The sequence below is a fragment of the Emydura macquarii genome, unplaced genomic scaffold (genome assembly GCF_026122565.2).
Source record: "Emydura macquarii macquarii isolate MOO-44397 ecotype Brisbane River unplaced genomic scaffold, CSIRO-AGI_Emac_v2 contig_3042, whole genome shotgun sequence".
NCBI classification, from domain to species: domain Eukaryota; kingdom Metazoa; phylum Chordata; order Testudines; family Chelidae; genus Emydura; species Emydura macquarii.
The window spans coordinates 374,041-399,871 of NW_027133179.1; the positions used below are offsets into that span (position 1 = coordinate 374,041).

The following is a 25,831-nucleotide window of genomic DNA, read 5'->3' on the forward strand; positions in this document are numbered from 1 at the left end:
CTCCGGCAGCCCAGGCGAGTGCGCTATCCCCTAGGCCACAGGGTTTATTAAGAGCGATCCTAAGAAAATGGCCAGCATCATTCCTGGAGCAGATCTGTTAGCAAAACAGCCAACCGCGATTCAAAACCAGTCAGCAACTGAGAATGCCCCATGGCCCCTCATGAATGGTTCCAAGGGCTAATCGCTCACTGTTAAAAACAGACACCTTATTTCCGGTCTGAATTTGTCTCGCTTCAACTCCCAGCCACTGGAGCATGTTAGACCTTCCCTGGCTGGACTGAAGAGCCCAGTTTGCTCCCCATGGAGGTTTTTATAGACTGTGATCAAGTCACTCCATGACCATCTCTTCGTTAAGCTACAGTGTGTCTCAGGGAAGAACTGGCTGAGGCTCCAGAGAAGAGGGGAGTGCTGGGAGCTGGGCAAACTGTAATGAGATGCCCAAGCTGAGTGCTGCGGGCACAGTAGTTAGCAATGGAGAAGAACGGTAACACCCACCTTTACAGTGTCTTTTACCCCAAACGACCACAAAACACTTGGCAAGCTCTACATGGCAACCGGCTCCCCCGCTAGCAACATGCAGCCACCTCTGGAGTGGAGCCTGGCAGCTGTTTACTGGCGCACAGGAACGCTGTACCTCAGTGGGCTGATCGGCCAGGCGAGGGGAATGCAGTCATCCAAGAGGAATCTGGCCAGGACTGGGGCTCCCACCTGCCTCTTCCTGGGTGTAACGGGAGCTTCAGTGGTTCCATTACTCAGCGCCTCTGTGTTGCATCTCATGAGGTGACCCAGCAGGGCTCAGTACTGACTCCAGGGGACGGGCAGCCCCTAGGGACCCAACACCACTGAGGATCTGCCAGTCATATGGCGACCCGGCCCCACACTGCTTAGCTGGCAAGCAGCAAGGGATCACAGAGGGCACCGAAATGATCACCACCCAGGCACTTTGGGAGCCTTCTGATTAAAGCCCAGCCCTTAGGAACTCCCACCGGGGGAAGAGGAGTTCTCATGTCTCCATTTGCCGTGGGAACGTGGAATCCCCTCTCTCCTGGGCGGCATCCCATGCTCAGATGCCAGCGCCCCACAAACGCAACCACAAGGCAGAGGGCTTCTAGGCAAATCTTTATGCTGCCATGTGAGCATGCTCCATGGCAATGAGTGTCCATACACAGGCTGTGAGTTACTCCATAGCTCTGGGAACCTGCAGAAGCTCCACAAATTTCAAGGCACCAATTTCGTTTTGCATTTCCGCTACAGCTGATCTGAGCAAAACCCAAACGTGAAATGCCATGGCGAGGCACACCTCCCTGCATCTGTCCCACTGGCCCTGGGGGCTGTCAGCCAGACAGACGGCGCTGTCAGGCCAGGCCATGGACACACAGACACACCTTCTTACAATTTGACTTTCCCCCATTGGAGTCTGTCAGTTTCCTTTTCATCTCCACCCAGATACGATTGGATTAATTCGTTCTGCACAATTAAACTGCTTTCAATTAGCAGAGTGCGCTCATTAATTAGATCAGGCCCCAAAGTCAGTGGAAATCACAGACTCGCCCCTAATTGCCTTCAATGGCTCGTGCGCTGGAGTTGCATTGCTCTGATTCAAATTCTAGTTAGCCTTTTAAATATCGCCCATTAGCCTAATGCTCTCCGAATCCATCATGAACAATGATTTGCCTCCCTGGCTTCATTCCGGGGCGCCTAGGCCCCCTCTTTCCCCCCCCCCCCCCCGAAGGCCACTGCCTCTGTCCTGGCTCTCCGGGCTGTTCACATTTAAACGCCCTTAATGAATTGCCAGTGCGGCCTAAAAACTACACTGTCCTTTGTCAACAAGTTGGGAAAGGGGATGGGCGAAGGCAAGCCCAGTGTGTTCCTTGTTTCGTCGGACCCCCACGGGAGTCTCTCTGGATATTTACAAGCCCATTTACATTCGTCTCTGGCTGGCGTGCTCCGCGGCGCGTCCGTAGAGGGAATCGTTGATAGACAGACAGACCGATCTCTCGGACTAGTTCCGGGCGTGGGTGCGTGACGGCCAGGTCGTCACATGGCCGCGAGCTGACCCAGGACCATCCTGAATTGCTGCGTGCTGCTAGCCAGGTCTCTGACCCGCTCCACCATGTCCTTGGCGGCGGAGGGTGACGGGTAGTGGAGGGCAGCTGTCTTGGTGGTTGCCACGATCTCTTTGAGCATGTCACACAGCAGGTTGCTGTGGTGGCTGACCTTGTGACGCACGTCCTGTGCCCGGGCCTGGCGCGACAGCGTGTCCCCGATGAACACCAGCTTGTGGGCACTGAGGATGACGACCTTGCTGTGAGCCACGAAGATCTTGGGCGGCTGGTTGGTGCTCACGGCGGTAAAGAAGGCGTCCACGGCATTGGTGAGCGCGGTGAGGTTGGCCTCGCACTGCTCCAGGTAGAAGAGGAGCAGCTGGCGGTCGGAGGGGCACAGGGCCGTGCTGCCCCGCACCTGGGCATAGTGCTGGGGCGGTGTCCAGTTGGAGAGGTCATTGTCGATGGGGCGTGTGACCTCCTGCTCCAGCCGCTCAAACTGTTTCAGCTGCGGGGAGACAGGAGCGCACGTTAGCACCCGGGCACGGGCCCGCTGCAGGGCTTGGTGATTGGGGCAGGGACCCACTGCGGGGCTGGCAGGCTGGGCCTCCAGCAGGGGAATTAACCTCTCTGCGCACTGCACGGCTGCAGCATGGACAGACGCCCCACTGGAACCAAGCATGTTCAGAGCCCTGGCCCCACACAGCGAGGGAAAGGGGGTCAGGGAGACCCAGATAAAAGCCCGGCCGTGGGGGAGGGCACCGGAGCCTGTTGACATGGACCCTGCAGGGCTGGCCTGGCCACAGGAGGGCGCCGGCATCTCATCTGCCTCTCGCATCATCCATGGCATTATGTGGGGCCAAGGGGGAATTGCTGTGTGTACTCGGTGCTCCCCTGGAGCCCGGACCCCACTGTCATTCCTTCTTTGTATGACCAGTCCCTTGGATTAGGAATGGGCCCCTTTGGCAGCCCAGCCTTCAGGATTTCCCCAGAAGCCAGAGGACCTGGTCCGGGAGATAGGAGGGGCAGGTGGGCCGGGGTCTGGCTGACGCGAGGGCTGTGCCGGGCGTGTGTTGGGACTGGGCAAAGAGCCATGCCCTGCTAGGGGACGGCCATCCAGGAGGCAGCTCGTCCACCGTAGGGGGCGCGTCCCAGCTTCCTCCGTCACTAGCCAACCCTTGCCCAGGCAACTGCAAGCTGGGCCCCCAGCAGAGCTCTGCCCGGAGCAGGGTGGCAGGATGCAGCCATCAGGGTGCCTGGAGGTGGTAGTCCCCCCCAGGGGCTGGCCCCGGTACCTGCTGCGGCTCCAGCTGTCCCTTGCCCTGCCGGATGATGTTGCCTTTTTCCAGCAGCTCCTTCTGGGTTTTCTCAAACTCCTCCTTGCCCTGGAAGAAGAGAGGCAGGGGGGTGATTAATGGCCACGGGGGGCTTCCCTTCGTCCGGGCCCGTGTCAGGGGCAGAGACCAGGGGCGCAGGGATGAATGGGGCACTGGGGAGCCCTCGGACTGGAAGACTGCTCCATGCCCCAGGTTCCTAGCCCCGGCCAGCTCCTCCCCCTGCAGCTCTCCTTCTGGGAGGCATCCAGAGCTGGCAGGGGCTGGTGGGAGAAGGAGCCCAGCCCGCCTGGCGCGAGCCCCAGGGTGGCACCAACGGCTCCTGAGATGGGGCCACTCACAGCCACCGTCCCCCTGGGAACCCACAGTGCTCATCCTGCTTGGAGCAGAGCCTGCGATGGGCGGGACCAGTGTGCCCAGCCCCACACTGAGGCCTGGGCGATGGAGGGGGGCCCAGCCCTGCACCCAGGGATGTGCAACAGGCACAGATGGCTTTAGTGCTGGCACCCGGGGCGCAGTCCTGTGGACAGCCATGCGGTGGCGTTGCAGGCCCATAGCTGGAGAAGGCTGGCTGGTCTGGCTCCCACCCAGGCTGGCAGAGATGCCCACGGGTCCCAGCTGACACGCTGGCTGGCAGGAGGGAGGCAGGACCCAAGTAGCAGGGACTGAGAACAAGCTCGGCTAGGGCCAGGCAGGGACTGCGTTGCGGGGGGATACAGCCAGAGCGTGGGCACCCAGCCGTCCTGGGCTAGTCCCAGGACACACGGAGAGGGCTCCCCCAGGACCATGCAGGCCCCCCAAGTGGGGGGAGGGGAGAGCCCAGCGACAGGCAAGAGAAATGACCAGAAGAAACTGGGCTGGAGATTGATGCCCACCCCCCACCAGGCTCCCTGCTCTGGGGCAGCCACACCAGGCTGGCCAGGGGGGCTGCTCCCTGCCCCCAGGAACAGGAACGAGTGGCTCCGCTTGGAGAACCACAGCTGGAGCTAGAGAGAGGGCGTGGGTGGCAGGGCTGGGTGAGGCAGGTGCCCTGGCCTGGCCTGGGGTTTGGTGCTGGGAGGTGGTGTCGGCTGAGGCCTCTGCCCGGCACGTCTGCAGCAGAGGGAGCTGCGGAGCCCAGCCCCATGGTGCCAGGCCTGGCATCGTGGGAGCAGAAGTGCTGGGAGGTCCCTGTGGGTGCAGAGCCAGGGTGCAGAGCTGAGCACTGCAGGAAGGGCACCGAGGGCCCAGGACAGTTTCAACACAGCCCACCCTGGGGGCACCAGCTCAGTGCCTGGGGCAGGGACCTGCGGGGTCAGCGCTGGAGGGAGAAGCAGAGAGAGACCTCCTGTCGGGGGGAAGGGGGCCTGGGGATGCTGTCTGCCTGGAAGGGGCTGAGGCAACCCCCCCCAGTGAGCCCTGCCCCCCGCCCGGCTCTGGGGTGCCCCCGCCTCCTCCCTGCCCTTGGCCCACCTGCAAGTGCACGTAGTCGTAGTCCTCCATCCAGCCGCTCTCGCTGTTCTCGTACTGCCCGTCGGGCGACTCCTGGGCCAGGAACTTGGGCGGAGAGGGCAGGGGCCGTGACTGGATGCTGCTGGCCTTGTCGGTGGGCGCCGGCGGCGGGTGGGGGGCGAGGAGTGGGCCGCCATCTGGGCCGTCCGCCGGCGGCTTGGCCCGTCGGAAGAGCAGGGAGGCGTTGCCGTGCAGGAAGGACGCCAGCTGCTTGGTATCATCGGGGACGCCCCGTGAGTACATCACCAGGCGGTCCAGGTCATCGACGCAGCCCGGCTTGCCGGCCGCTAGGGCACTGGGGGCCCAGCCGCAGCCGTCCAGCGCCTGGCTGTGCCGCAGCAGGGCCTGGTACACGTCCTCCATCTTCTGCAGCTGCTTGCTGAGCTTGGCGTGCAAGGCACGGTCAGAGGCCTGAGCCGCGTTGCCCACGGCCCCGCGGGCAAACTCCAGCAGGTCCCGCAGCGCCCCCTTGACACCCTCGGCGGCGGCCCGCAGGCCGGGCGCGTGGAGCTCCATCTGCTCCGGGCTGCGCCAGCCGGTGCTGATGAAGGACATGAGGTAGGAGACGGAGCCACTGACATGGTGCTGGAGCTTGGCCAGCACCTCCATGGCCACGTCCAGGTCCAAGCCCAGCTCCTTGGGCGCTGCGCCCGCCTCCTTGCCCGGCCCCACCTCCAGGGAGGAGGAGGACAGGTTGCTGCGGGCACTGCCTGTGCTGGAGGCAGAGAGCCGCTTGGCCTCCCGGTCCACTTGCGGCGGCACGTCGTAGATGTACTCGCCCTCGGCGTCCAGGGAGGGCTGCCCGCCGGCGTGCAGCTCCCGGGGCACGTCATACACCTCCTGGCCCGGCCCCGCCAGCGTCCGCAGGCCGGGCGGCACGTCGTAGATCTCCTGCGAGAGGGCGGCCTCGGGAGCAACCTTCCCGGCGGCCGGCGGCACATCGTACACATCCTCGGGCAGGGCCGGCTCTGCCGGGGGCCGGGGTGGGTCCAGCACCTTCGGCTTGGCGAAAGCCGGGGGCACGTCGTAGGTCTCCTCTCGGGCTGGGCCGTCGGGGATGTCCTTGCTCACGGACGGGGGGATGTCATACACCTGCGTGGGAAGACGGCAGCTATCGGCGCCCGGCCCAGTCCTACCCGCGCCCCTCCCCGCTGCCGCAGCAGATGCTGAGACGAGGCACCGGGGGGAGAAAAGTGCCCAATATTTGTGGTTTTCAAGCCACCCTCGTGGCTGCAGGGCCTGCCTGGTGCTTCTCGAAGGCTGGGGGCTGGCAACGCAGGGACCAGCCCCGCAGTCCCTGCTGCCCACTCCCACTGAACCCCCTGCTCCAGAGACCCCATGCCCCCTGCGAGTGCCAGCCCTTCCCCCTACTGGAGAGGGGCTCTAGGTGCCGGCCCCAGCTTGCCCGTGGCACCGGGTGAACCGGCCAACGCCGCGCAGACCCTGCCTGGGGGCTCTCCCCTCCCCCCAGCTTCCAGGGCCGGCTGGAGGAAATCCCACGTGGCGCCACCCTGCCGCAAAGCCTGGCCTGGGACGGGGCTGGCTTGTGCCCCAGAGCCTCGGCATAGCAGGAGCTCAGGCCTGCGGGTGCTGGATCCCTCCACCCCCGGCGCCACTCACGGTTTGGGGTGTCTGGAGCGGCAGGCCCTTCTCCACGCTGGGCGGTACATCGTAGATCTCCTGGCCAGGCTCCCTGCCCGTGGGGCCCTTCACCGCCATGGGGGGGGTGTCGTACACCTGGGGGGGCAGCAAGCACCGGCATCGGTTCCCGCGGCTAGCGTGTGCCCAGGCACATCCCCCGATCCCTCGGGATAGCCCAACCCCATGGCCCCCAGCCCAGGAGCCTGTCTGACCCACTGCTGTGGGGGAAGGTGCCTGAGCCCCACAATAGAGAGCCGGGGGAGGGGGGGGGAATTCATCCCCCACAACACTCTCCTCCTGGGAGCCTGGACGGTTAGTATCCCTTCCACCTTCACTAGCACTAACTCCGGATCTAGGCCCCAGAAATTTCATGTGGCAGGCAGTTCCACAGGCTAATGACAGGCCGCATGAGTGAGCATCTCCTGGCGTCAGTGCGGCACCTGCCCCCTTTTCAGCATCATCAAGTGCCCCTCATTCTTGCGCTGGAGACTCTGCCCCTGGGACCAGAGGCAGGAGAAGAGAGACCCTGCCCTGACCAGCAAGAAGGAAAGAGCCAGGGTGCCTCTGAGGACGTGCCGTCCCCAACCCAGAGGGACAAAGCCGGAGAGCACCTGAGGGGGACGGAGAGAAGAGGTAGCCAGCCCAGCCAGACCACATGGGGTCTTGGAAGCTACAAACCCAGGCCCCCTGGCCCACCCGCCTGTGCAGGTCCTCACCTCCTGGCTGTACTGGCTGGCGAGCACACCCCGGACGGTGGGCACGTCGTAGATCTCCTGGGTCCCGGAGAGCAGGTGCCGGGGGATGTCATACTCATCCGGCTCGCCTTTGGGACAGTCGTAGATGTAGACCTGCCCCACCCGGGTGGGCACCACCACCTGGAAGAGAGCACGGGGCTAGGTGGGCAGGGCACCGCCACGCGGCACAGCCTGTAACCGTGCAGCGCCGAGCACCCTCCCAGCCCGGCCAGCTCTTCCCTGTGTGAGCCCTTGGCTCCCAGCATCTTCCCCGGCCTGGGCGGACGGTGGCAGGGGGCAGAGAAGAGAAAACCTCAGGATCTGCAGCCAGCAGCACCCACCTGGGTGGGTAAGTGCCCCCAATCCCCAGCTAGGGACCGACAGGCTCCTCCCCCGGTGTGCCAGGCAGCGCCCGTTCGCTCGGCTGCCGGGGACGGGCGTTCTGCAGCTAAGCCTGACTCCTCAACCCTTCTCCCTCCCCACCCTGCCCCAGCTCGCCAGGGAGCCGCGATGCCAGGGCCCCAGGCACTGCCAGGCGGCCAGCGCAGCCAGCCAGGCAGAGCCCACGCTGCTGCGCCAGTTTGGCTGAGAACTGGGACTGGGGGGACACCGGTTCAAGCCCCAAATTGACCCTAGACATGCCTGGCTGACCCTGGGGAAGTCAGAGTTGCTCTGTGCCTCAGTTTCCCCATCTGCCAGTGGGAGCACTAGCCCTGCCTGGCTTCCCGAGGGTGGGAGGAAAACTCCCCTGAGGAGAGCGAGGCTCCGACGCCAGGGGGAGCGCAGCTGGGTGGGAGCAGCCGGTTGCGGGCAAAGGGGCAGCGACCCCCGGGCTGCCTTTCCCTGCACACACTGCTGCAGTGGGACCCAGGGGAGTTAGGCCCCTAGGTGCCAGAGCCCAAGTAAGAACATCAGCTCTGAGCCTGGGCAGGGTGTCTCCCGGGTTCAAGGCCCAGCCCTGCCCGCTGACCACGCTCTGCCCACAGGCCGGCAAGCTCCCTCCACGCAGGCACCTACGAAGCAGGACAAGATTCTCCCCCAAAATCTGGTCCCCCCCTCTTTTTTTTTTGGTCAGTATTTTGAAGAGCACCCTGGCCGGCTCTAACGCCAGGTGTGCGAGGCTGGGGTCACCGTCTGCGCACCCCAGGCCAGGCCAAGACAGGGCTCCCGGCTGCAGGTTCCCGCCAGCGGTGGGGGTCAGGGAGGGGGAAAGAAGTTAGAGTGGGAATACTGGGTCTGGAAAACCCCAGGCCTTTGACTGCCCAGGGCGCGGCTCCCGCAGACGCCAGGCAGCACGGTGCCTGGGGGGCAGCTGTTCTCCTCAGCTCAGTTGTGGGTTGCAAGGTGCTTTGCAAAGGGGAAGTGGAGCAGCCTGAGGGGCGAGGGAGGGCTGGCCCAAGGTGACCCAGCAGCACCAGGATTGAGTCCCGTGCCCACAGCCTGGCGCGGAGCCTGGCCATCAGCAGCTGCGCCGCGGTACGGGGCAGCGCCAACCAAGGGGAACGTGCCACATGCCCTAGCCAGCTCGTTCATGGGCCGCTCAGCCCCACGGGAAGAGGGGCAGTCAGGGCCTGGGCGGGCATCTGCGCTTCCTCTCCCTGATCCCTCTGCTAATAAACGCCCCCATCCCTCCTCCCTGCTTGTGAAACACCCACCCAGCCCCCGGCGATCTGGGCTGGGGGCAATCCCCAGGGCACACTGCTGTCAGCCCATGGACCACCGGGCATCTGACTCCCTGGTCCCACTTCACCACCCTGCCTGGTGCAGCACAATCACGGGGGGAAACTGAGGCACAGAGCGGTGACAACCCCTTCCCCCCCCCCCCCGAGAAGGAAGATCTGCTTCTTGGTTTCCCAGCTCCCCGGGCTCATGCCCACCGGGTAGAGGCTGGGAATGCCGCAGCACTCTGCCCGCTCGAGCATTTCCTGCCCGCAGGCCTTGGGAGCCATGTGAGCTCGTGAGCAAAGAGAATGTTTGGCTCCTGGCAGCAGCGCCCAGCAGAGATGCCAACTGGGACCGCAGCCCTGTGGGGTGGAGATGAGCCCCCGGGAGACCCCAGTGTCAAGGAGCTGGCACACGGGCACTGCCCCACCGTTGGCACAGGGGGCAGACTGGGGGGGGCCCAGAGCGCCCTGCGCTGCAGCTATTTTATACCTGCAGGGGCCATGAAACAAGGCCGAGGGAGAGCAGGGGCCCAACATTTGCTCTGGCCCCCTCCCCCCATCCCGTGTCGCCTGGACCCCAGGCACAGGGCAACAGACATGCCCCTCCCGCACTGGCAGCTCAGACGCCCCAGTGAGGGGCACAGCGCTCAAAGCCAGTCCTGGAGCCCCCCCAGGGGATGTGGAATAGAAACACCCCCAGCTCCTGCCCCAGCGCTGGGAGCGCTACCCAGACCACTCTGCCTCCTGCCCCACCGCTGGGCCCCCGGGGCCGCGTCCTACCTTTCCTTGGGGCTTCGGCACATCCCAGCTCCTCATGTCCAAGGACGGTGGCACCTGATAGATGTCCTGGGGCTGGCTCATGGAAGGCGGCACCTGGTAGATGTCCTGCCCCAGCCCCGCGGTCGGGGGCACCTGGTATATATCCTGCGGGGGGCTGGCGGGGATGACAGGCCCCTGGTATGCGTCCGGGGCCTGGCTCAGCGACGGGGGGACCTGGTAGATCTCCTGGCAGGTGTGGGGTGGCGCCTGCTTGGCGTACCCTAGCTGCTGCTTGGTGGGAGGAGACGGGAAGGGGGCCCCCGGTGCAGGGCCTGCCTGCCCCTTGGGCAGGGCCGGGATCAGATAGACGCTGTCCCCCGGGGGCTGGGCGGCAGGGTGCGGTGGGACGTAGCCTCCCTGCAGGTGGGAGGGCAGAGCAGGCTGGGGGGGCGGCTGCCCCTGGCCAGCCCCCGCCTGCTGCTTCTTGTCGTACATGCCCACCAGGATCTTCAGGCGGTTGCCAGGCACGATGCCCTGGCGGCCGTGGAGCGAGCAGAGCCACCAGCCCTCCAGGCCCTGCGTGTTTCGCTCCAGCACCGTCATGATGTCGCCCTTGCGGAAGGAGAGCTCGTCTGGGGACTCGGCCACGTTGTCATACAGCGCCTTGGCCAGCACGTTCTGCGGGGGAGACAAGGGAGGGTGAGCCGGCCGCACAGTGGCGCTGGGGGGCAGGGCGCCAGCAGAGCAGCTGGGGGGCACCCTACCCTCGGGCCGAGCGGCTGATCCAGAGTCACCCCTGCTTTACAACGGGGCCCAGGGAGCAGGGCTTGACCTGCAGAGCCATGGGGCAGGCGCCTGCCCCTCTCCACAGTGGGATGCCCTCCCTGGCCCCCTCTCAAAGCAGCGACCCGCCAACCCCAACCCCTGCAAAGCGGCCACAGCCCCCCGAGAGCCGGAAGGTCCCCTTGGTGCTACCCACGAGCCCACAGGGCTGGGCTGGCAGCCCAGAAGTGAGAGACTCCGTGCGGTGACACAGGCTGGCCAGAGGGAACCGCAGGGTCAGCCCATTGCCAGCAGCCCCATTCCAGCCGCGCCCCGGCCAGAGAGAGACGGGCTCATGCTCAGGCTGCAGGGCCGACCCCCGCCTGGCTGGGCTTCACCAGTATCTCCCACCGGCATCCACCTGCCCCCCCACAGCCCTGCTCTGCTGGATCCCCACCGGATGCGACGAGCAGGCGCTGGAGGGGCAGAGGGGCGGGAGAGCCGGGCACGGCCTCCATCGTGTCTGTCCCTTTCCGGGGCACTGCCAGCTTACAAAAACGGTGGAGATTCCAACCCCGTCCACGGGATTCAGCCAGCTGGTTCCCAGCCCAGATGTTGGGTCCTTCCCCACCCACGCGGAGCCCCCTCTCCCCAGGGGAGTTTGACACCAAGGGCTGAATCCTCAGCTGGCGTCAATCAGCAGAGAGAGCCTGGCTAGCTCTAACAGAGAGGAGCCCGTTCACGCGGCCTATTGGCTACAAAGCAGCTACGGTGATTCACCCCCGTGGGAATCTCACCCTGGACTGCAAAGCCTTTGGGGCACGGCCCGAGTCTCCAGCAGGGGTTGGGCAGGGGCTGGCACGCTGCAGGCGCTGCCTCCACCCACGGGGGAATAAACTCGAATCATTAGCCTGCCCGCTCTTGAGTTTTTCCTTCCCGTCAGCTGGACCAATGACAGTGCTGACAAAGGACTAACCTCAGCCAAGGCACAGGCATGGCCCAGACAGCTGGAGAGGCGGTCCCTGCCCTGATAGCTGACAGCCTGACCCAAGATGGGTAGAAGGGAGGGACGTTTTGCAAATGGGGAAACTGAGGCACAAGAGAGTCTAGGGTCTGCTTTTGGCACGGCAGGAGCTTCTGGAAATCTGGCCCGTGTGTACGGGTGGGAACAGGAGCCAAGCGCGGAGTCCACGGCAGAGTGGGGACTGGAAGCCAGGGCCCTACTCCAGGTCTTTCTGCGCACTCCCGCCCTCCCCCCAGCCAGGCCACGCTGGCTCAGACCGGATGTCCTTGTGCTGACGGGAACCTGAGGGAGGGTCCAAAGAGAGATGGGGGAAAACAATCATGAGAGACCACAAAAGGAGAGGCCAGCTTGTGTGGCGGTACCGCACATCTCCGGGACTTTGTGATTTCCTTAAAGCCCCAGCTCCTGGAGTCAGGTGAGGACGTGACCATCTCAGCTTGCAGTTAAGAACCTAAGGGAAATTTGTAGACCACAGCTGGGACAGCCCCAGGCCCTGAATAGGACAGACGTGGCCAGGGAAGAAAAGAGATCTGGTTTCTCGCGCAGGGCCTGATCCAGAGCAGGCTTAGCGAGAGGCGCAGAAGCACCGGGGGGGTGGGGAGGGAGGTGAGTGAGTATGGGGATGCCCGGCTGCCCCCCGTGGCAGGGCTGGCACTGTCCTGGTTCAGGTCCCAGGCACAGAGAGCTGCCTGATTTCCTGCTCCCTCCCCCGCCCAGGGGCGCCGACAGCAAACCCTCCCCCCCGCTCCTCGGGCCCATGACACATGGGTCACACGTCCAAATGTAACCCGGCAATGCACAGTCACCTTGTGCACGGCTGGAGCTGATTCACCCCACCCTGCGGCGAGACAGCAAACTCCGGGACCGGCACTGGGCTTCCTGGCCAGCCCCCCGCAGCTGCTGCTCTTTCAAACCTCGCTGCCCGGGGCTGGGATCCAAGCGGGAAGGGGAGGAACACAACGAGCCCAGCCCTCCCACCCCCTGCTCTCATCACACTAGGAGCTAGAATGAGATCAGAAGTGACACCTAACCCAGGGTCCCACCCCGCTGAGCATCTCCCCAGGGCGGCGCAGCACCGAGCGAAGATGTGAACCCCCAGGGCCGGGCCATTACGGGGCTTCAGTGGGAGCCGGGGGCATGGCTCAGGGGCGTGGGCCAGGACAAAGCTGGGGCCGGAGCTTTCCCTAATATGGCCTTTTGCCTGCCTTTCCTGCCCGGAAGAGCTTGCATCCTGTCCGGAGCCGCCGGCGGGAAGGGAGGGGGCCGGGCTGCCCATCATGCTCCCACCCAGACTGTGCTTCCATTTCAAGTGCCTGGCTCCCCCCCACCGGACAGGAAGTGCCAGCGCAGTGAGTCAGCGTGGGGAGAATTCCCCGGCTCCAGACCAGCCAGCGAGCCCAGCACAGGCTTCTAGCATCAGGGCCCGGGTCAGGGCCTCAGCCTCATGGGGAGGGGGTGTTGATCAAATGTGCAAAAGCAAGTGGTCAAAGGTCCGGGTCGCGGCACGGGCACTGGGCCCAGCCTTGGGAACCGGGCCCCGAGTCCCACGGCCTTGCCCCTTGGGCTGGCATCCATGCAAACTGCCTGGGCACGGCCCACACAAGGTGGGTGGGGGAACACGAGGCTCTGAGCCCATTTGGTGCCCCCAGGCCCTAGGCTGCCTGGGCCGCGCCAGCCTCCTGCAGGCTGCTGGGAATCACACCCACTGCCAGTGGTCCTGGGGATGGCTGGGGCACCGTGCCCACTCCCCCGTCCCATCACTGCCCTTCCCGGGGCTAGGACACCGATGGCTCCCTGGGAGCCTCCCCTGCACTGGGCAGGTCCCCGGGCGCTTGTGCTGATGACAAGGGGCCTGAACTCAGGGGCGATCCAGGCCGGGGGTATCACACAAGGGGAGCCCACTTAGGCCGCCCCAGCCGTGCAGGGGGAGAGGAGCCAGCTCCTGGCTGTAGAGTCTGTTTGGCAGCCAGCCTCTGGGCAGGACCCCGCATGCCCTGGAGGATGATCACGGGTGACAACCCCCGCCTCCCCGTGAGCCCACTGGACCGTACACTGCCACGAGAAGTCAGAGAGGGGGGCAGACGGTGGCTTTGAGAGGGTGCAAACCCCTGGAACCGGGAAGCAATGTCCAGGAGCGCCCTCAGACGGGGGCAGAAAGCAGCTGCTTGCCCTGGGAATGGGGCACAGGAAGGAGGGGCGAGGGCAGGGTGGTGAGCGCTAGCAACGTTGCCCTCTCAACCCTCCCCTCCCAGCCAGGGACCCCCAAACAGGAGGCAAAGCCCCATCGGTTGTGCTGGCCGCCCCACCGCTAGCACTCGCTGTCCCTTTGCTTTCATCTTCCCGCCTGCCCCAATCAACCATGGCGGCCGTGCCTAGCAAGTGATGGACAATGGGAACAACCGACTTTCTGATTAACCCGAGCACCCAGGGATCTTACAGAGCAAGAGACAGCTGGGTCAGGATTGTCCTCCCCATGCTACAGGTGGGGAAACTGAGGCACGAGGGGGGGAGGGGGCTTGCCTGTTGCAAGAGCCCACTTCTGGTGTCATTCTTGCCGACTGAGAGCAGAACTGGAGCCCTGGGTGATCGGTCCTAGCTGGGCCTCCGCTGCTCGGTCCCTGTCCCATGCCCTTTGTTCGGGAGGCCTTTGGAGTAAGGCTTTTCCCAGTAATGCTTTAAGGCTGACCGTGGTGCACAGGCCAGCAGCATAGAGTGCTAGACAGCGGTGTCCAATGGTTAGATCAGAGAACTAGTAGCTGGGACTCCCGGGCTCTGCTGCCAACGCTGGGTGACCCTGGCCAGGACGCTGCCTCACTCTGTGCCCGTCTATAAACTGCGGGTGGATTGCACAGGCATAGGGTCTTAATTCATGCTGGCAAAGTGCCTCGGGAACCTTGTGGGCAGGTGTGCTATACAAACGCCAGATGCTTCCCAGTCAGCAATAAAAGCCCCCGGCCAGGAGGGGCAGCCGGAAAGCTGTTCCCACAGGGATGGTGGGCAGCCTGGTGGGCGGGGAAGGTAGGGTAGATGGCCGAAAGGGAGCAGGGCTCAGGGCACTGGAGTGTCATGAGGCTCTGGCTTGTGTCTGCAGCCCCAGTGACTCCAGGGCAGACTGCATGGCTGTGGCAGGTGAGGGCGGGACATGCTCTCGGTCCCGTTGTGTCCTGCCTGAGGGTTTCCCAGAGGAAACAGTTCCCCCGCAGAGTCTTTCCCGTCCATTTGCACTGCCATCCTCCCACCGGTGATGGAGACCCTGCATCCCCAGCCCTTAGAGCCTGCCCTGCCCTTTTCAGTGCTGTCTGGGATCCCGGCTCTCGACAGCCCATCCGGCCTGGAAAGCGCCTTGTTTGTCCCCATATGGAAATGCCCTTATCCCCTGGGGTCACCATATCACCTACCAAATTCATGAACCCATCCCAGAATCACGTGTACAAATCATTAGATTTTAGACAAAAACAAAAGCCGGGTTCTTTTGTCTTATTTCGGAGCCAAGTTTTCAAATGCTTCTCTGCAACTGCAAAGCCTGGCCGGTTCCTTGTCTTTTTTAACACAAGCCGAGATTCCCTCATAATCACGTGCTTCCGGGAGCTGGGGCTTTGCGACCCTTCCCCCCACCTCTCAAAGACTGGCGGTAAAATGGCGAGTGATGGCAGTACAGTGTCTTCAGAAAACTGCTGGGCTCGAACCGCTCTTGAAAGCAGCAGCAGCAAGAAGGAATCTGTCAAAAGGGAACCACAGCCCTGCCTGTCCCCCACCCATGCACTAACTGGATTTTCAAGCCAGAAGCACTTTACAACCGAGACCAGGTTTTGCCAGAGTCCAGGTCCTATTTAGGCTCCGGTTTTCAAGAACCAGGGACCCGACCTGCTGCAGCCATTGCAAAAAAAAAAAAAAAAAAAAAAAAAAGAGGCCCTTGAAGCAGAAGTGCCTCAGAGAGGGGCTGGCTTTGCTGCTGGAGGATGGCGCGCAAAATACTTTTCGATCCCCGTGCCAGCCGTCTGTGACAGTTTGCAAAGTTCCCAGCAGCCAGGGAGGCCCGAAGCCGCAAAGCCAGGCAATGGGACCCTCCGCTGCATTCAGGAGAAGTCAGAAGTAGCAGGGAAAGCGGCTCACGTGTTAACCACCTCTCAACATAGAGGAAAGACAATCCGGTCAGGACAAAGCTTGTCTGAACACGCTGGAACGCAGCGCTGCTGGGTCTGCCCCCGCCCCCTCCCCGGGCATTTTGGGAGCGTGCCACTCACCACCCCCCCCCCACCCTTGCTCATCCTGACTTCCCTGCAGCTCGTGGGAGCGGCAGAGAGCTCGACGCTCCACCAGCCACTGGCTACCGGCAGCAGCAGCTTGTCTTGGGCGCGTCCTGTTGTGGGAAAAGAAATCCGTGTCTGGCCAGATGCCCCGATGCTCTGTGAAGGAGACAGGGAAGAGATGCTCCCAGAGTCAGTTTGCCCTTCTCCAGCAAGTTCCCCTCAATAATCTCAAAGCACTACCCAGCCAGCACTGACTCCAGCCTCAAGCCCTGGGGAAGTGTCATTACCTCTATCTAACAGATGGGGAAACTGAGGCACGGCATGGGAAAGTGACTTGGCCAAGGTCACAGAGGATCATGGCGGCGGCGGTGGGAACAGAACCCAGCAGCCTCTGCTCCTGCAAAATAATTACTTGGAAAGGCCGCTGGCACGCAGCCCACCTTTCACCCTGGGGTTGCCGGCACTCGATTCACAACGGGGTTACCTGCCTTGGAAGACACGGTCACACCACACGCTGCCCTCCATGGTGCAGGATGCTGGTGCGACACCGGCCTTGGTGCCGGTCCCCCCCCAAGAGAACAGTGGGCGCACGTGTGCATGCAGGCAGGCACAGAGGAGAGCGCGGGCAGGCGTGCGCGTGCATGCACACGTGTGCCTGCCCGTGTGCCTCTCCACAGGCTGTGCGGCAGGCCCCACATGCCAGACCTTTTCACAGGACCCTTAGAAAGGAAAAAATCCCACCCGGGATGAATGGAGGGTATTTTGCAGGCACAAGACCCAAGCCTTGCCCCTCGCCCCCCCGCCCCTCAGAGCACGCAGCCCCGTGCAACAATGGCCGTTTGTGCCAGGGATGAGCACCGAGACTGTCCCCAGGAGACAAGCGCTGCTGGAGCCCCACAAGGAACGACGCCACCGGCGCTCCCCGAAGGGCAGCCCTGGCGCCGCCAATGCCGGGTTGGGCCGGAGCTCACCCGTGCTGATCACGTGCAGAGTGAAGCTCCCAGCCAACGCTTAGCCAGCAGCAGCTATCATTCCTGCAGCTGGCTTTGGTTTCCCCAAGGATCGACGTTAACACTCGCGCCATGGCTTCTGTGTGTTCCCAGCCCGCGGCAGGACCAGCAAAGGTGGGAGGGCGTGGCTGGGCTCTGAGCAGCTCGCACGGGCAGCTGATCGCACGGCAACACAGCTCACTGCCACATCCAGCCCGGCTGTCGGTGATGAAGGGGATCCTCTCCCAGCCTCAGCTGGTCACGTCTCCTGCACTGCTTTGTGAAGGGGCTTGGGGCCCGGCCGGCAGGGTCACACCGTGCAGTTGGCACCCTAGGTACCTAGCGCCTGCCCTCGGGTGGGTAGCCCTAGCTGGTGGGGGGGGGAGGGCGAGCCGACGGGCGCCTCGCCAGAAACAGAGTCAAAACTCCCCACAGCACATTTCACACAGAACAGAGCGGCTGTTTGTATGGAAGCCCCGCGGCGCTGGGAGCTGGCCAAGGCCTGGTCACACAATGCTGCCCATCGTGTGCCTGGCAGAACCACTCCCCACGCCCACTGCCATGTGCCGCCCGGCTCCTCGCCTGCCCTCCGCTCGCGATTGGTGAATAATGCAACATTAGCCGCCGGATCGCTGCTGATTGGCCGTAACGACCTCTTCCTTTTTGTCTCGCTGGCCGGCCAGGCAAGCTCCCAGCCGCCAGCGTACAACCAGCATGCGGGAAACCCCCTTGTAAGTGACAGCACGACCCGGGATGCGTCCACGCCACCTGAGCATCTGCCCAGCACAGGCTGAATGCCCAATGGACGCCCCAGTTTAAAACAAGGGGCCAATTTAATGTCAACCATGGCAGTTTCGGTGACGTGGACCGCTGCCCACTAGGATCAAGTCTGAGCCCCCACGCACTCATGACACCCAGCCCGGCCACCCTGCAAGTGCCAGCAGGATTCGAGCCTTGAACTAGTGCGGAGGAGCTCTGTAACTCATCACCAGTCCCATAAATCAGCCAGCCCCAGAGCTGGGGCCACTTCTCAAAAAGAGGGTCCCGGCCCAGAGCCGATCACACATGGCGGAACGAGAATTCGCACCTGGGGGACTCACAGACGCAAGAGCCATTGGACCAGTCAATAAAGCAGCCCCGCCCCTGCCTTATCACTCAGAGGTGTGTTAATTCCCTGGCACGGCACAGGCCCGGCGTGCTGAATACCTACTCTTTGAGTTACCCACCCCACCGGGGCTGGAGCTCAGGGTAGGACAAGACCTCAGCTTTGCTGGATTGCTGCATCAAGCTGGGCCCACGGCGCGGCTGTGCTCCAGGGGGTTGTTGCTAAGCTGCTTCGGAAAGCCACCGTTCGGAAGACTAGCCGTCTGATGCTGACCCAAACCCGACTGGCATCACCCGTGGGTACAGCCGGGCCCAAGTCACACTACGGGAGACTCCAGTTGTAGCCACTGCCGGGAATCCGGGCCAGCTTTCCAGAGACTAACAGCAGGGTGGGGAAACCCAAGAAGGGGGAGGCAGCGTTGCCTAATGATCAGAGCACTGGACTGGGCTGACCTGTGTTCTATTCCCAACTCTGCAGGTCGCATCCCTGCTCGGTGCCTCAATTTCCCCACCTGTAAAATGGAAATGATGACACCAACCCTCTTATCAAAGTGCTCTGAGCTTAACGTAGGGCAAGAGCTAGGGAGGATTATTTTCCCAGGAATCAAAGGAGAAGCTAAGAAGCCATTTTCTGTTCCCCAGACGCACGGTTCTGGGATCCACCCCGATTCTCAGAGATCCTGGCACCAGTGCAGCAACACTCAGCAGGTGCAACCCCCCGCCCTGCCCTGGGACAGAGCCATGTGGGAGGTGAGCGTTGGGAAGACCCTGCTCACACACAAACATGGAGATTTGCCCAAGGTCACAGGTGAGTCAGTGGCAGAGCTGAATGGAGACCAGCAATCCTCGCTTCTGACCCCCTCTGCTGCTGGGAGCTCTCAGCCCTGGCTCCACCTGGCTGGCTGGCCCGCGGTGGCCACCCAAACCCTGTCGATGGCATCTAACCACAGCCCGGTGACCGGGCTGGCCTCGTGCTGGGGCCGTGGTTAGGTCCTGTCTACACTAATGTAAGCGGTTCCCCTGACTCAACTCCAGCCAGAATAGGGAGCAGATCTAGGACATGCTGAATAGCTCTGGGGAAACCCAACTTGCTGATGGCCAGGCCAGGCCCACAGCGAAAAGAAACCTAACAGGGAGCCACCCGGCACGTAGCCGGCATGGCTCCGGCCCAGCCCGGCCCCGGTCACACAGCGATCCCCCAGCCCAGCTACGAGACAGCAGCGCTGATTCGCCAGGTGCAACAGCTGTAAAGACATGCTGGGGCTGATCACAGGGTTCTCCAAGCCCTGAGTGTCTCCCTGGGGGCAGCTGAGAGCAGTTCTCCCCCCTCCCACACCTGCCTGGCGACATGCAATCATGACGCAACGTCGCAACACAACTATGTTTCACGCAGCTGGATCCACAAGCAGCCTGCGAGCTGGCTATGCGGCTCAGGGGCTCGCTCTGGCTACCAGAGACCGCTGCCCCAATGCTGATCACGGCAGCCACTTCCAGCAGTCGAGCCACGTGCTCTTCCAGCGGCAGCAGAGGAACCGTGCCAGCCCCATCCAGGGCCCCCTCTCCTCGGCGCAGCACAGCTGAGGCCAAAGTGCAGATGCCGTCCAATGGCTTGTTCCAGAGCCGCCTGGGCCTGGCTCCCCATGTAGACACAACACTGCATTCACTACTCATCCCCCTCTCCCCCCGCCCATTCTGCATCTGACTGGCGGCAGGAAACCCAGCACAACAGCTGCTGCAGATTTATTGTCACTTCCCCCACGGCATCCACCAAACCCGCCTCCTGAATGCACTGGCCCCCTGGCCCCCCCATGTCCAAGCACCTGCCACCCATAGCTCCAAGCACAGGTTCCCGCCTGCCCCCCCGCACAGAGCCCTTCCACGGCGGGGGGCGACTGCAGGCAGAGCTCACCCAGCGCCAGGTGTGCCCAGCTGCCATGAGTGCCACGGTGGGGAGGCGGCCGGATGGGAGCGCCACTCCCCGCCCCCGCCGGCGACCTGGCCTGCCCAGACACGACTGCGGCACTCTGCGCGCTGGCTGCGGCGGAAGGAGCCGTTCCCGCAGACGGGTTCTGCCCTGCCCCGTCGCTGCAGGCTAGAATGACTTGGGGCAGCCCCACAACGCACCAGCGGGCTGGGCAGCCGGGTCCCAGCGCCCACCACAGGCACACGCAGGGAAGGGGAGGTGAGCCAGACATGGCAGCATCCCATGCCAGGCGGGGAAGGCCCTAGGTGGCTCTTGCTCCGGGACCCCCCTGGATTCTTGCTCCTTGCAGCTGCAGTTTGGCCGGGTGGTGTACCTTGCCCAGGTACCCTTCACCCCCCGTCCTAGCAGCAGATTTCCGCGCACAGTGACAGGGAGAGCCAATGTTTCCACGAGCACTCTCTGATCACCCATGGCTGGAGGGTGGCCTGGCACGAGTGGGCTCACACTCACAGCCACATCAACCGCCTGGCGCTCTGGGCTTCCTTCAGACACCACTGCCCCGGGTGGGGACCCTCGGTTAGGAATGGCTGCTTCCCCACTAGATGGCTCTTCCCCCCCAACTTAGGGTCACGGCTAAGTGACTTGACCAGGATCATCCAGGCAGCCTGTGGCAGAGCAGGGATTTGAACCTGGATCTCCCAAGTCCTGATCTGGGGCCCACAGCCACAACACCATCCTTCCCTGCCAAAGCTGTCTCTCCCCAGCTATCCAGTGCAGACTTCCCACATGGGCTGCCTTCTCTGAGCAGCCGAGGGAAGAGTGCCTTGCCCCACGTTTAGAAGCAAGCCCTGCCGGGAGCTGCGCAGGGTAACCAACCAGCAGGTGTCTCTCAGCCTCCAGTCAGGACCTGCTCGTGGCCCCACGCCCGTCATTTTAGGCTCTGGTGCAGCTGCACCCTGGGGGCATGCAAACGGCAGGTCCCTCTCCAGGAAAGCTAGGTTCCTGGAAGTGGCACTTTCCCAGCAAAGCAAAAGGTAAAGCCACTGATACACAGCACCGCGCGCTCGCCACACCCTGTTCCTGGAACTACTCCGTGTGCCACCTGCTTTTACAGCCCCACTTCTGCCCCCGGCAGCTGGATGGGTTCAGCATTGGCTAAAAGCCAAGATAGTCAGGGACCCAGCCCAGGCCCTGGGTGTCCCTATGCCTCCGACTGCCAGAAGCTGGGACTGGGAACAGAGGCCGGACCACTAGATAATCACCCTGTTCTGTTCCCTCCCACAGAAGCACCTGGCCCTGGCCACTGTCAGAAGACAGGACACTGGGCTAGATGGGCCATTGGTCCGCCCCAGACTGGCTGGTCTTATGTTCTTCACAGCTAACACGTGCCCTCATGCAGGCGTCAATGGTCTCTGCCCAGACAGGGGGACGGATTCCATTCGGGGGGTCGCCACTATCTCAACATGCCACAAATTCCCCCTTCGCTATCTGGGTGCAGCATGGCCATGATGGCACTCGGGGCTTCACTGTGCTGGGTGCTGTACATATCCTGCTGACTGACAGACAGAGAGACAGCCTGCCAGGCTCCTGCCCCCTCCACCAGCCCACACCACCTTTCCACTCACTAGGTGATACTCCTTTGATCCTTGGGCCAATGTGAGTGTGAAGGGGTCAAACTGAGCACCACGGAGCAAGGGGACCAGCGGCGGTGTTAGCCCCACACTCCCCCTGCACAGCCCTAGTGCGCGACAAAGGCGCCGATCGGCACAGGAGCGTGCTGACCACCACCCCTGGAGGGACAACCCCCACCAGGCCTCATCCAGCATCGCCCGGGTTTGCACAAGCGGCCCGAATGGCCCAGCACCGGCCAGAGACCCGTGCGCCGCCCCAAGGGGCGTGCTGCTTGAATGCCAGGGTAGCTAGCCATGGTGGAAGGTTATCTCGGGCGTCATGCCGGTGCGACGGGGGGTGAGTGCAGTTTGTTTTTGCACCAGGGGTCTTTGCTCTGGCGTCCCGCTCAGCACCACCTCTATGCTATAATCTCACATGAAAGGAGTCGCTTTCCTCCCCCAGCCCTGTACTGTATTCACACAGCCAGATTAGCCAGGCCTGGAGATTGCTGATTATCGGTGGGTGAATCATTAACGGCGGGCTCTGGGGCCGGCCAGCCGGCTTACGTGCACTGGGAGGGCACTTACGCTGTCACACTAACCACCAGCTACGCCAGCTACTCACCCCCAGCTGGCCTTCTGACGGCACCACGGCCTCCTCCCAGGAACAGCTCCCTCCCTCTTCCTGAACAGCAAACCTCACCTTGGGAAGGTGAAATCTAGCACGTTCCTTGACTGGCTTTGGGCCGCTGGCCCCGCTGCCTGGCACAGAGCCCAGGTTGCCAATCTGCCCAGCTGCTCGCTTTGGACAACTAAATGCATCCAGACTCGGCTTGCCTGGTTCCAGGCCCCGGCCCGCTCAGCCCTGAGCCCCTGGTTCACTCGCCCCACGGTCTTCTTCCCCTCTCCCCTGCTGGGGCACTGGATAAACCCAGTCCAGACTGAGCCAGCCTGCAGGACCATCAGCCAAGCACAAGCAAGAACCACAGAGGTGGTCCCGAGCCGACAACCCGTGAGCGAATTGAGGCTTGACCCTATTTATCGCGCAGAGCTACAAGGATGGTCACTTCCCCAGCCAGGAAGGAGACCAGCGGAAGGCTGAAGGAAGCCAACCTGGTGGCCCAGGGAGGGTCTAGGCCGGGTCACTTGCTCCGGGGACCAGCAGCAGAAGGGGCTGGGAGAGCCTCGCAGCGCCCCCTCCTGGCTGATTACGGGGTGATGTTGCACTCCAGAGGTGCAGTTGCACTCCAGAGGGTGCAGGATGCTGGCAGTGGTGAGGAAGGCATCAATGGCTCCCCTGGAGGCAGAGAGAAAAGGGGGGGACCTGCATCTGAAGGGTGACCCAGGAACGTCCCAGCAATGCCCCCGTTCTGCTTAGAGCCTCGCGCCGTCCCAGATGGGGCCAAGTCAGGGCAGCAGCGCGGGCTAGCAGTGAGAGCAGGGCTCTGGAAGTCAGCTGCTCAGCCAGATGCTCTGCATAGTCTCCGGGCAGGTCACATCCTCCCACTGAGCCCCGATTCCCAGTCTGCAAAGTGGGGATGACAACACTGACCCTCCCCAGGGGTAGACAAAGGTACCAAGTGCTGGAGAAGGCACTGGCGAATATGGGCCACAAGCCAGGTGGCAGCTCATGCAGTTTGCTCTGGAGGTGGCCAGTCCAAGCCCTGGCGTGTCAGCCAAGATGGTGGCTGTCACCCTCGTTGAGAGCTTTGCCCTTAGCCTGGGGAGGAAACATCCCCTTCGGCCTCCCAGCTCAGCCCAGCTAATTACCCACGTCACAGCCTTGAAACCTCCAGCCAGGTCCCCTCCTCCTGTGACAGGCACGCAGGCTGTCAACCCAGAGCCAAGGGAGGGGATGGCAGTGCACAGGCGCCCCAACCCCATGACAGGGGCAGCACCACGGTGGCTGGCATGCACCTGCCACCCTGCTGCCACAGGACCCAGCACCGAGGGCCCTGGCGTATGGCCGGCACGAGGCAGATACAGGCACCAGGTAACCACAGAGGGCATCTGCCCTGACGCTGGGGGGACAGACACTCACCACTGCGGTCTCTCTTGCCAGCCAAGGGAGTGAGTGCCACAAGTGCGGGTGGGCTCTAGGGCAGCCACGCCCGCCTTTCAGAGAGTGGCCTGAGACCCAGCAAGCTCATTACAGGGAGGATCCCGAGAAGGGAACTCCCCCCCCCCGGGGGGTTTAGCCTCAGGTCTCCTTCCAAGGACAAAGCCACTTCCCCGCATAACAGAAGCGCCGTCCCCCATCCCGGCCTGGGCTGCTGGGCCGGGTCCCGAGCCAGGGGCGCAGGAACCGGACTCGGTCTGCAGCCGTGACACCCGCGCTGCGCCCCCGTCCCGGCCGGGAAACACCCAGCCCGGCTCCGGCTGTGCCCAGGAGGCGAGTCCCCCGCTCCGGACGGCGGCAGCTCTGGCGCCTGCCCTGCGCCCTGACGGCCCCGGGGAAGCGGCACGGGGCCCGGGCCGGGCGCTGGATGCCCCTCGCTCTCCGCCACGTCAAGGGGGCACGGTCCGGCCGGGGCCGTCCCGGCTCGCAGCGGGCAGGGGACGCGCCCCTGGGCAAAGCCCGGCCCGCGGGGAGCAGGAAACTCGGCGCGGCCGCCGCATTCCCGGCGCCGGGAGCCAGGGCCCCGCTTTGTCTCCTCGGGCCGCGGGGAGCGGCTCCCAGGCCCGGCAGGGGGGGCCGCAGGCCGGGAATCCGCCCCCAGCCCGGCCCAGCCCCCGCGGCCCCGGACACGATTCCCCGCGCGCTGCGGAGCTTGGCCCGGGGTGGCGCCTGGATGTCGCGGGGATGGGCCCGGCCCGGTCACTCACCAGGTAGTTCATCTTCCCCGGCCGGCGGGGCCCGGCCCGGCCCGGCCCGGCCCGGCTGCACAGCCGCGACCCCGGCGATCGGCCCAGGCTGCCCGCTCCGGCCCCGTCAGCACATTGTCCCGCGGGCTCGGTTCGGCCCGGCCCGGCCCGGCTCGGCAGCTCCGCACCCCAGCGCTCCCCCGGCCGACTGGCCGCCCAGCGCCCACCCCAGGCTGGCCGCGAACAGCCCGCCCCCGGCACCGCCCTCCTCCCGCCGCCGCGGCAGGGACAGCAGGGGGCGGTGCCGAGCCTGCCCGCAGCGGGGGGTGGGGGGAGCGAGCGAGCGAGCGAGTGTGTGTGTGTGTGTGTGTGAGTGAGTGACGGGCATTGTGTGTGTAACAGGGGCAGTGTGTGTGACGGGCAGAGTGTGTGTGAGTGAGTGAGTGAGTGAGTGAGTGACGGGCAGTGTGTGTGTGAGTGACAGGGGCAGTGTGTGTGTGTGAGTGAGTGACGGGCAGTGTGTCTGTGTGTGAGTGATGGGCAGTGTCTGTGACGGGCAGTGTGTGTGTGTGTGTGAGTGACAGGGCAGTGTCTGTGACGGGCTGTATGTTTGTGTGAGTGACGGGCAGGGTGTGCATGTGTGTGACGGGATGTGAGAGAGAGTGAGGGGGAGGGATGTGTGTGAGTGAGTGACAGGGACAGAGTGCATGTGACGGGCTGTGAGAGTGAGGGGGGGGTGTGATGGGGCAGGGTGCGTGTGTGTGACAGGGGCAGGGTGCGTGTGTAATGGCCTGTGCTGTGTATGAGAGTGAGTGACAGGGGAGGTATGTGTGTGTAGTGTGACCAGCTGTGTGCATGTGAGTAACAGGGACAGGGTGTGCGTGTGTGTGATGGGCTGTGTGTGAGAGTGAGAGAGAGAGAGAGAGACAGGGGAGGTGTGGTGTATGTGACAGGGACGTGTGTGTGTGATGGGGCTGGGGAGGGTGTGCAAGAGAGAGACGGTGTGTGTGACAGTGGCAGAGTGCACTGTACAAGTCTGTGCGTGTGTAACTCAGTGGGCTGGTCACATGGGTGACACTTGTTCCAGCTTGCGTGAAATTCTAGGCGAGGCACCCGGGGTGGTGGAACAATGTTACCCACTCTAGGGGATACCGAGAGCAAACCGACCAAACCGAACACTCTGCATATAATGGACACTACTTCATGCCAGGGGGCAGCAGCGCCCTCGCTTCCCTACTTCCAGCACCTCTGGAGGCACTTCAAGCGGCCCTTGCTGCAGAGAGCTTTTGAAACTGCCTGTATTTCAGGGATGAGAAATAGGGACTCTGCAGAGACTCTGTAAGCAGAGCACAGCTGGCCTGATCGTCAAAGCACTGAACTGGGATCCAGGAGATCTGGATTTAATGCTTGGCTCTGACGCAGACTGCCTGTGTAACTGGGCAAGCCGGCTCTTAAAGTTTTACTGCTGACACTGTGTCAATGCTGGGCGTGAGTTGTTACCAGACCGATGACCCAGTTTTACCAGTAAAAGGGTGCGTTATACCAGTGTGGTTCATACAGCCATAACTCACCTTATACCACTCCAGTTGTGTCCACATTAGTTGGAGTTTGCGGTTTTAATGTTGGTTTAAGCAGTATCACTTTCGAGTATATGCACGTCCTTAAGGCCAGCTTTTCCCGTGCATGGCACTCCTG

At 63.3% G+C, this 25,831-nt stretch overlaps 1 protein-coding gene across 1 annotated transcript; it reads right to left on the reverse strand.

Annotated features, from left to right (window-relative positions):
• Positions 1-1,106: 1,106 nt before the first annotated feature.
• BCAR1 (BCAR1 scaffold protein, Cas family member) lies at positions 1,107-24,375 on the reverse strand. Its single transcript, XM_067530151.1, has 7 exons — positions 24,158-24,375; positions 9,690-10,346; positions 7,228-7,386; positions 6,491-6,607; positions 4,832-5,962; positions 3,341-3,430; positions 1,107-2,553 (listed from the first exon to the last, which is right to left on the reverse strand). Exons 1-7 carry the CDS (start codon positions 24,167-24,169, stop codon positions 2,038-2,040), a joined length of 2,682 nt encoding a protein of 893 aa, XP_067386252.1. The 5' UTR covers positions 24,170-24,375; the 3' UTR covers positions 1,107-2,037.
• Positions 24,376-25,831: the final 1,456 nt, after the last annotated feature.